Source organism: Benincasa hispida, chromosome 1, assembly GCF_009727055.1.
Source record: "Benincasa hispida cultivar B227 chromosome 1, ASM972705v1, whole genome shotgun sequence".
In the NCBI taxonomy this organism is placed as follows: Eukaryota; Viridiplantae; Streptophyta; class Magnoliopsida; order Cucurbitales; family Cucurbitaceae; genus Benincasa; species Benincasa hispida.
The window spans coordinates 34,471,585-34,482,138 of NC_052349.1; the positions used below are offsets into that span (position 1 = coordinate 34,471,585).

A 10,554-nucleotide genomic window follows, 5' to 3' on the forward strand; every position below is an offset into this window, starting at 1 on the left:
TTTTAGGTTTTTAGTTTTATAAAAAAAAAAACTTATTTGTTAACCATTATAACACAAAGACAAGCCTCTCGAATTTGTGCTTCACAAGATGTTTAATGGCTTGGACACCCAACTCAACGGGCTACGATAATTAGCTATAATAAATTGTTGTGGCTGCCTTAATTAATTAAAAGTTAGGCTAAATACGGCCGATAAAGTTTCTCTTAATTATCATATAGTTGAAAAAAGATATTCATCAAAAATTGAATATCATATGTATAGGGTTAGATCCGAATTTTCACCAAGGGTAAAAACACTTTCTGCCGCACACGATTAAGGATTTCACATTGGTAAGATAAAGAGACTTAATAATTTTAATAAAATACGTAGATTGCTCTTTTGGTTGGCAATTGGGTTTAAAATGGAATCACATATTTATCGAATATGGTATCATAATCATTAAATCCAAACCGGTATTCGATTGAAAAACTATGACGTAACAATTGTGAACCTAAAGAAGCACCATCTACGGAGAGTACATTAATAAGGATTCCATATTGGAAAGACATGAAGACCTCACAAACTTTATCAGATACACAAGTTACTTCTCTCATTATCAATTAGTTTTGAGATGAAACCACATGTTTTTTTAATAACAACTACGACATAGTTATCCCTAATAATCGTAAGAGCTAGCAAGTATATATGTGAAATCTCTCACTTCTAATATAGGAAATAAGCAGAAATATTACAGATAAATTAAAAGAAAGCAATAAAACCTGGAAACACGAGAACTTGCGTAGAAAACTCCAAACTTGAGAAAAATCATGGCTCACCAGAAAGAAATCCACTATGTGGAAAATTATTACAATGACACAGAATTTTTCTCTCTCTCGATCCCAATTACAAGAACACTCTCTCAAAACTTTTATATTACTCGCACTCTTTTACCACTCTCATAAACTAGAGATTACATAAAGGGAACTTAATTAAAGTTAGCACACTCAAGCTTAAAACGTTTTTAAATGAGACAACTTAAAACCAAAGGTACAAGCTCCTTTTATAGAGTTTGGTACTCATGATACTTCCTAGAACTTTTTCAACATGGGACAACTACACTTCTAATATTTTGTTAAAATCCAACAACTTTTACGTCTTCTAATAAACATTATTAAAATCAGTCAAAGTGAGCTTAACTCAATGGTAATCGATATAATTTTTCTCCTCAAAGATTATAGGTTCAATCTCTCATTCCTAGTATTATTAGGATTGACTCGAAGTGTTTGCATATATGTAATTTATCTCTCACACATCTAAGAAAGTGTTAAATTAGAAGTGATGTTCATCTTTCTCCGTCCAAAACTATATATAAATAAATAAAAGATGGTGTTTAGGGTTTTGGGGTTTCAAAGTGAATTTAAATGAAGGTAAGGTGATGAATAGAGGGTTAATTAATTAAAGGGGGACCCCATTAAAGTCAAAGCCAAGATGCGGCCCTTATGTGTGTGTAATAATAATTCCTTTCATTGAGAGACGAGAGAATTGACTTTGGTGCCTCAAAATTTGTATTAATAACCAAACAAAAAACACAAAGAAAGAGAAAGAAAAGGATAATATAATCTTCCATAACTCTCAACAGTCTAAGAGATCAGAAGAAAAAACAATCATATGGAGATTGATCTATCACTCAAAATAGATCATCACAAGGAAGAACTTTTCAAACACAAAAAAGTTCAAGAAGAGGAAGAAGAGGAAGAAGAAGAAGAAGAGGAAGAAGAAGAAGAAATTGATGATCATATTGTTGCTTCTACATCTAGTAATTTGAAATTGTTTTTGCCACACAACATTAATATAGGAGAGGTAATTACATTAAAAATCCCTTCTTTCTTATCAATAATTTTCTAGATTATAGATTATGATTTAATTGTATTTGAAAATTTTCTAGTTTTTTATTATAATTATTGTCTCTTTGTGTTTTGGGGGTTAGATTTCAGAGTTACAAATGGAAATGGATAGAATGAAAGAAGAGAACAAGGTGTTGAGAAAAGCTGTGGAACAAACAATGAAAGATTATTATGATCTTGAAATGAAAATTGGTTTCATTCAACAAAACAATAGTAACCTCAACAACAAGGTAATTGACTTCATAATTCTCTTTTTATTCTAAGATTTTTATGTATCTTACATTTTCCTTATTAGTTTTCATTGATATTATATATGTGTGATCTTCAAACATTACTAGATTAAAACTTCTCCTAATATATGTTATTAATTGGTTTAGAGGATAAAAATTTTGGTTTGGTTCTCTCTTTTGTTTTGTCATTCAAATCTCTCATAAGTGTTAAATAAAATATTTGGGCAAATTGGAACCCATTTCTTAAGTATGGTGGTAGTTGTAGTTATACTTTCAAATTTCTAATTGTAAAAATTTGACCGTTAAACTTTTACGAGTGTTAAAATTAGACTCTTCAACTTATAATAATCATATTGTGGACTTTCAAATAATAAAAAAATTATCAAACTTATAAATTTGTTACAATTTCTAGAATTATATAAGCTTGAGATTTTGATATTAACATTTGTATGGGTTTAAGGGCTCAATTTTTACAATCGAAAGTTTAAAGAGTATAATTGTAATTACAACTACCATACATTAGGGGTGGTCTTTACAATTTATCCTTATTTTATATGCCGAATGGTTCTATTGAAAAAAATTTCACACTTCCTAGGTAAGAATATACATAAATTAATTTTGAAAATTAAAATAAAACAACAAAAACAGGGAAAACACAATCATACGTAAAAAAATCCTAAAATTTGAGAAAAACACTCTTTATCAAAAAGAAATCCACTAGATAAAATTTGGTTAGAAATTATAAATTTTTAAAAGGTGAAAACTAAACAAAAGATAAAGTGAAAGTTTAATAGTGTTTGTATATAATTAAATACAGAAAAGCAAAAAAAAAAAAAAAAAAAAGGCCTCTTTTAAGTTTTTCTTTTTTTTATTTGGTGTTAGTGAAGAATCTAAATGAATAAAAAATATATATATGATTTGTAGGTTCAAATTTGTGCAACATTAATTTCCTTTCAACTCAATTGAATTTTGAATTTTATAATAATCTACTCATTGGATTTCGTGCTAATATTGACCCCATGGTTGTCACTCACAAATTTTTCCATGCTTAAATGAATAATTTAATTACCTTTATATATTTTTCTCAAAGGTCTAAAAATAATTGTTACACCAAGACACAGTTGATAATAATTTAATTACCTGTTTATGTTTTTCTCAAACGTCTAAAAATAATTGTCACATTAAGACACAATTGATAATAATTTAGTTCGTTTGGTTTTAGTTTTTTATTTTTGAAAATTAAGTTTAGAGAATTTTTTTTACATTTTTATATTTTTTATTTTGTTATCTACATTATTTTATCAAATTTTCAAAAACGAAATCAAGTTTCGAGAACTAAAACAAAGTACTTTTTATAAATTTGTATTTTTTTAATTTGACTAATATTCAACTTTTTTATTAAAGAAATATGTAAAATATTGTAAGAAATTTATAAAAAATAGCTTAATTTTCAAAAAACAAATAGTTGTCCGATTGGATTTTAGTTTTTTTTTTTTTTTTTGAAAACAAGTTTATAAGCATTACATTCACTCATATATTTTTTTTTCTGTTTTTGTTATCTACTTTATACTAGGTTATTTTGAAGATTCTTTCAAATTTTAATTTTTGAAAATTAAAAAAAAATAGTTTTGAAAGCTTGTTAATTATATTTTTGCTATGGTTTCAAATAAATTTTTGGAAAAGATGAAAACTATAATAAATAAATAGTGAGAAAATTAACACAATCCCAAAATTCTAGAACTAAAAGCTAAGTTCCTATCTGATAATTAATCAAATGGTTTTGAATTTTTGGTTTTGGAAAATTAACATTATAACCCTCTTCCACGTTGGTTAACATTTTCAAAAACCATGTATTGAAACTTTAAAATAAATAAATAAATCGATTTTAAATTATTATTTTTTGCTTTTAGAATTTAAGTAGGAATTCAAGTGTTGTGAAAAAAAGAGAAATTGCAATAAACCTAATTAATTTTAAAAATAGAAAACTAAAAATGAAGATCCCATTTGATTTTTTTTTTCTTTTCATTATCTACTTCTTACTAATGATTTAGAAATCTAAGCTAAAATTTAAAAATTAAAAGAAAATAGCTTTTAAAAAAATATTTTTGCTTTTAGAATTTAATTAAGAATTTAAACATTATATTTAAGAAATATGTCAATAATGGTACGAAATTAAAATTTTTAAAAACAAAAATTAAAAACTAAAAGGTTACTAAACGAGACTGAAATGGTTATGAAGCATCTAAATAATTTCTCATTTGTGACAATTACAATAAGTACATATATAATTTGGTTCTCTTTTACAGGACTCTCACAACTTCCTATCATTTCATGGAAATGAGAACAAGAGACGTGAAGAACCAACAAAACCAGACCTCGAGCTCGGAGAAATGGCGAAGAAGAAGAGACAAGTTCGGTCACCATCGAAGGAGGACGAGATGAGAAAGAGTGAATTAGGGTTATCATTAGGGCTCCACACAAACAACAATGATTTGGATCAAGAAGATAATCATAAAGAATTATTACAAGAAGAAACAAGAGAAAAGAAGAAGGAAGATTCAATAATAATGTCCAACTTCAACTCAATCCAAAACAAGCCACAAAGGCCTGAATTGCAAGCAATGGCACCCCCACAAAACAGAAAAGCTAGGGTTTCTGTGAGAGCAAGATGTGAATCTGCCACTGTAAGTTTTCTTTTCTTTTTTCCTTTTTCTTTGTTTAGTTCACAGATTCGAACTCTAACCTCTCGATAAAAAATATCAGTTAAATTATGTTCACGTTGGTTTGCCACATTAATAATAATTAATAATAATAATAATATCCCTCTCAAAACCACCTTATTTCAATGTCATTTTTGTTCCTTTTTTTCAAAAGGGTATTTACTAAATTTTTTAATATGACATGAGATGGATACTCAAGTTTAAAAAATATTTTTTTTTTAAAAAAAGTACCAAACTAATAAAATATCGAAGTCGATTTTAATTATAAATGGTGTTCTAAAGTTAAATTGTATTATTATTTGTAGATGAACGATGGTTGTCAATGGAGGAAGTATGGTCAAAAAATTGCGAAGGGAAATCCATGTCCTCGAGCCTATTATCGTTGCACAGTTGCACCAGGATGCCCAGTCAGAAAACAAGTATTTTTTTCCTCTTGTTAAATTACTAGTCTAGTTCCTTAATTTTTATGAGTTTTTATCTATTTGGTCCCTTAAAATAAGTTTTATTTTTGTGCAATAGGTGTCTTAACTCTTAAAAACAATTATAGCAATTTTTTGTTCAATACAAATTCTTGATATTCAAATAAAATAAAATAAAAACTAATCTATTTTAATAGATATAGAATTAAATTTGATGTCTAATCTGATCATGTATTTATTACATTTGTGACTTTTTTCCAATTAGATCAAGAATCTCTATTAAATGCAACTGAAAATTCCAGAATATAAATACAAAATTGAAAATTCAAATTCTTGAGCAAAACCAATTGTCCATGATATATAGTCTATTCTCATTGGTTATTCTTTCATTAAATAGTTTGACTATCAATCTTTCAATCTTTCTAATTTTTATACATCAATTTCCACCTTTATTATTTCAACAAAAGAACTCTCTAAAGGTATTATTAAGAAGAAAAATGAAATTTTAAAGTTGGAAGATATTTGATATAATTTAACGACTTTCTTTATCAATTTAGCTATGTATGATTTATTGGAATGCCTTGAATTTATTTTTCGTATTTGGCATATTTATATTATTTACGTTTTTTATCTTAGGATTTAGAGAAATGCACTATATAAACTCTTTAATCCTAAAAGTGCCTTTGTTTTGTATTTTGAATAATTCTCTCAAATAAAATTGTTTCATCTCTACTATGTGGATATAGCTAACATATTATTAGTGAACCACGTAAATCTATGTGTTGTTTTCTATTTATCTTTATTTGTCAATATGATAATAGTGTCTAACATTAAAACTTACCATTTTTAGGTGCAAAGATGTTTAGAAGACATGTCAATTCTTATAACAACGTACGAAGGAACACATAATCATCCACTCCCTGTTGGAGCAACAGCCATGGCTTCCACAGCTTCTGCAGCAGCTTCCTTTATGCACTTAGACTCAACTAATAATAACATTAATCTTTCTTCTCTTCCAAACCCTAATATTCTAAACTCTTCTTCTTCTTCCTATTCTCCAACTTTCCTCCAAACTCAAAACCCTAATAATCATCAACCCTCAACAAACAACACCTTTTACACTCCATTAATCCCCACCTCTTCAACCTCACACTTCCCCCATTCCTTTAATTACCCTACCAACTTTCAACCTAATCATCTTTTCAATCCTCTCCACCGCCGCACGTGGAAACCGGCCGACAATAATAAGCCACCGTTCACACCCGAGAGTGTCTCCGCCATTGCTTCTGACCCTAAGTTTCGAGTTGCCGTTGCGGCCGCTATTTCTTCGCTCATTAACAAAGAGAATAACCACATGACAGCAATGAATCCTATCGAAGATTCTTCTTCTTTCAGTCCTAGTAAAGATGGCAAAGGCGGCGGTAGCGACAGCGACGGAGGAAACAAAAAATTGGTTGTTGAGTCCCTCTCATCAAATGGTAATTAGGCTCTTTTCAATGGTGGAAATTTCCATTTTTTGAGGGAGGTTCAGAGTTAGGGTTGTTTAATCATGAAATGGTTAAGATTTTTTTTTTTCTTTTTTGTTCTCTGTTTGATCCAAATTTGTATTTAAATTTGTAGTTTTTCTTACTTTTTTCTTTTCTTTCCATGATTTGATTTTCTGATAAGAATTTTGTAAGAATTCACAGAATGAAAAAGAATAAATATTATTTTGGTAATTTGATGTTATTTGGCATCAACTGAAAACTGGAATCTGACATGTGAAAGATAATTTCTTTTTCTTGCCAATTAGTAAAGAAATTTATTTAAAATTACAAATTTGATTTGATACTATGAGGTTCATCTCAAAATCAATTGTCTCGTGGGAATTTCAATCGATTTTATGGTATGAATTTCAATTTGGTTCATATGATTTTAAATATTGGTTATGATTTTAACTAATTTAATGTAATTCTTGTTTGATACGAAGCGAATCAATGTAATTCTTGTTTGAAAAATTTTGATTTAATACTACATTACTCGGTATAGGCTTCATAAATCATATCTATCATAACATATACAGATTTTAATTTATATATTGTGGTATATTACAGATTTTAATTTATATATTGTGGTATATTTCATATATTGGTTAGGATATTTTCAAGAAAAATTGTATCAAATAATACAAACAGGGAAAAAAACTTATTCTATATTCCACATTTGGAATATTTGGTAATATAGCAACTGTTAACTGATCAAGGTATTAGTTTTTGAAATATTCCAATTTTACCCTATCTTTCCTTTTAGTAGCTTTCCTTTTTTACATTTTCGATTTCATTATTTTTAGGAGTGCATCTTCGTTTCTAGGTGTTGGTGTAGAAACTTTCGATGAATTGGAAATTTCTAAGCTCTTCGAGCGAAATCATGAAGCTCGCCGATTCAATTCGTACATTTGTTTTCATTTTCCCTATTGCATTTTCGATTGTGAGTTATGTTACTTTGAGTATTCTTTTTTCTCGATTTTGTTTTTCGTTTTGCTTTTTGATTTCTTCAGCTCATTTACTCTTTTCTTTCTCTTTTTCTCAAGAACCTAATGATATTTTGGGATTTTTTTTATTTCTTCAACTCATTTACTCTTTGCTTTCTTCATTGCGTTGTTCAGTTTTTCTTTAATATTTTGAGTTTTGACCAATTAATTAAGTTAGGGCTTGCATTCCTCACTCTTTTCTTTAATTATTTTGAGATTTGCATTCTCGACTCTTTTTATATATATAAATTCTTTTAAATTGTATAATTGGTGATGGAAAATTAGAAGTCAATTTTACTCGACAACTAAAATCTCTTGGACGCGGTATGCGATGCATATTCCTAAGATATGCGTTGATAGTCATGTGTCGATGGTCATGCGTTGGAATGAATATGCGTTAATAAATGTATGCGATGACCATGCGTCCTATCACAAGTTTTCTTGCGCTCACGCCAAGTATAACGTGAACGCAAGTTTCTCGGGTAATCCGAGGTCGAACACAGGGACTTGTAGCTATATGTAAGTGGTAATGTGCATGTGGCGGTTTAAATAAAAGAATGGAAGGGAGGTTGCTAAGTTAACCCTACTCCTACTCCTATCTAACAGACAACGCAATGAGAATATGTATGAGAGATAGAGACACGACAACACTTGACATGAAATAACTGTATGGAAAAATAGATAAAATGCAAAGATGTTTTCGTTGCAACCCTTAAGAGTGACCACAAGGGCAACCTTAGTCAACGCAAGCCATGCGATCATGCAACATACATACAATAGTAAACCACCTCTCGGTGTAAATGTTATGGCTTCTAATGTTAGAACGCATGCGATATATGCGATAAGTCTATAGGACCTACACATAAGCCTTTATTCTCATTTATGTGATGACAAAGTGACACACATACAAATAAGGCGACCACATAATATCATACCTATTCCTAGGGTGCATGCGATGCAGTGTTGACAAACAGAGCTTATCTCTAAATCCCTATCTCTTGCTTATGGCGATCTAATCTCGCTCTCTCAAGTCTAGATTCTAACCTAGCTCTCTCGAGTCATTAGGTTCTTTCTTTAGATTCTCTCTCGAGTAGCTCTAAAGGGGTGTTGGGCACAACATAAAACAAGACAAACACATGAACTTAGTTGACGCAAGATTATTCCTATCTCTAGTAAACAATGCATACATTGTTTAATGCGACCAACCACTTACCCTCCCAGGAAGTTGGTTGTTGCTGACTTTACTCATAGACAAGCATTGCGCTAGCCTATAGACAGGCGTTGTCATAGCATCACACTAAGCAAATAAGGTTTTCTCACATACCCACGCAACGCACACCTCTCGGTGGGTTGCTACATGCTTCATATCTCTAATCCACATGACTAAGTATGTGATACTCTAACAGTCTCACTAAGTTTTGCAATGAAAGTAAAGATGCTAAGCAGAGAAGATGGAGATGTAGTTTTAGAAAACAGAGAAATGCATTGAAAACAAATTGTATTAATTCCTTAATCACAAAATGTCATACAATACAATATAAAAAAAGAAAGGGAAATGAAATGACCGGCTAGAAGCAAACTTGCTTCCAGCGGATGTGCGTCAAGGCTGTCGGTGGTGCCATGGAAAGACGGAGGAGCTGACTCTCTCGAGATCTAGCTGCGGTCGTCACTCGAAATGGATGAAGGAGGTGAAGAACTCTCAGCCATCTTCTCACGCAGTTTGTCTGGATCACGGGGGAAATCCCCGTATCACAAGGATCATCCCCGGATAGCTTGAATTTCTACTCATCGGCTTCTATTTATAGAGCTTGGGTCGCCGACAGCATTAATTGGACTGCTCTGAGTCTGACATTCGGCGTGTTAGTCCTTTCTGAACCTCTGCCACTAATGGCGTGGTAGGTGAAATGTCAACATCATCTTTTGGTTTTTCTCGAGGTAGATGCATTGATGCGTTCATTCCACCAACCTTGCGTTGATCCCATTAGCATGCGTTGTCGCGTAGCCGCAATCATTCAATGACCACATTTTCTTAATACTGCAACTCTACACGATGACCGCAATCACTTGACGAGCGCAACTCCCATGCAATGGCGCATACGGCTGATTACCGCAACATCCATGCATTGATCGATGCGTTTGCCTTTGCGACGGAGAGTTTCTTCACATGTGGTCATCTATGCGGTGGTCCGGTTTCCGCGTTTGCGTCCATTTCCTATTTTAGCTACAAAAATAGAACATTGAACGCATAATAACGCAAAATAACGGTTAGCTGAGATTCAACATGTTGATCGATGCAAGCTCATTTTTTCGTGAATTCTTATCATGATTGTCGCATATTCTACCTATCAACCTTCAAAAATTCTAAGTAAAAAGCTTAAGATGACATGCATTTCTGCATGTCATCACATATTTCTAGAAACATATCTATTTTTATATATGTTTAGGTTTGATACTACGGCTACCTTGTCTTTTTATTTGTCATTTATGATTTTCTACAATTTTCATTGTATTAACTAAGGGTTTAGAAGCTAATGTCATCAATCGAAAGATATCAGTTGGCTATCATTGATAATGACTATAACTGATAGAATATATGTGACTGTTATAATTTTTTATGTGTTTATTGTTTCTTATTGATATCTGTTGAAAGGCATGCCTAGTTATAGACTGGTATCAGTGATAGTGATAGGTTTATATTTGCTCTTGATAGATATTAGAACCTATTGATGTTATTCAAGAGTTTTTGTTTTACTTTCACAGGAATTTTAAAACATGGTTATTCCAATAATTGTT

General features: G+C 30.7%; 1 protein-coding gene across 1 annotated transcript; it reads left to right on the plus strand.

Annotated features, from left to right (window-relative positions):
- The first annotated feature begins 1,593 nt into the window (after positions 1–1,593).
- Positions 1,594–6,932, plus strand: LOC120092219 (probable WRKY transcription factor 9). Its single transcript, XM_039050480.1, has 5 exons — positions 1,594–1,839; positions 1,967–2,113; positions 4,420–4,797; positions 5,139–5,252; positions 6,103–6,932. Exons 1-5 carry the CDS (start codon positions 1,648–1,650, stop codon positions 6,736–6,738), a joined length of 1,467 nt encoding a protein of 488 aa, XP_038906408.1. The 5' UTR covers positions 1,594–1,647; the 3' UTR covers positions 6,739–6,932.
- The last annotated feature ends 3,622 nt before the right edge of the window (positions 6,933–10,554 follow it).

What these genes read in the sequence shown, in the direction of transcription:
- LOC120092219 (XM_039050480.1), top strand. Translation starts at nt 1,648, where the DNA reads ATGGAGATTGATCTATCACTCAAAATAGATCATCACAAGGAAGAACTT. An exon ending in ACAACATTAATATAGGAGAG is followed by an intron (nt 1,840 to 1,966) that starts GTAATTACATTA and finishes TTTGGGGGTTAG; the next exon opens with ATTTCAGAGTTACAAATGGA. An exon ending in ATAGTAACCTCAACAACAAG is followed by an intron (nt 2,114 to 4,419) that starts GTAATTGACTTC and finishes TCTCTTTTACAG; the next exon opens with GACTCTCACAACTTCCTATC.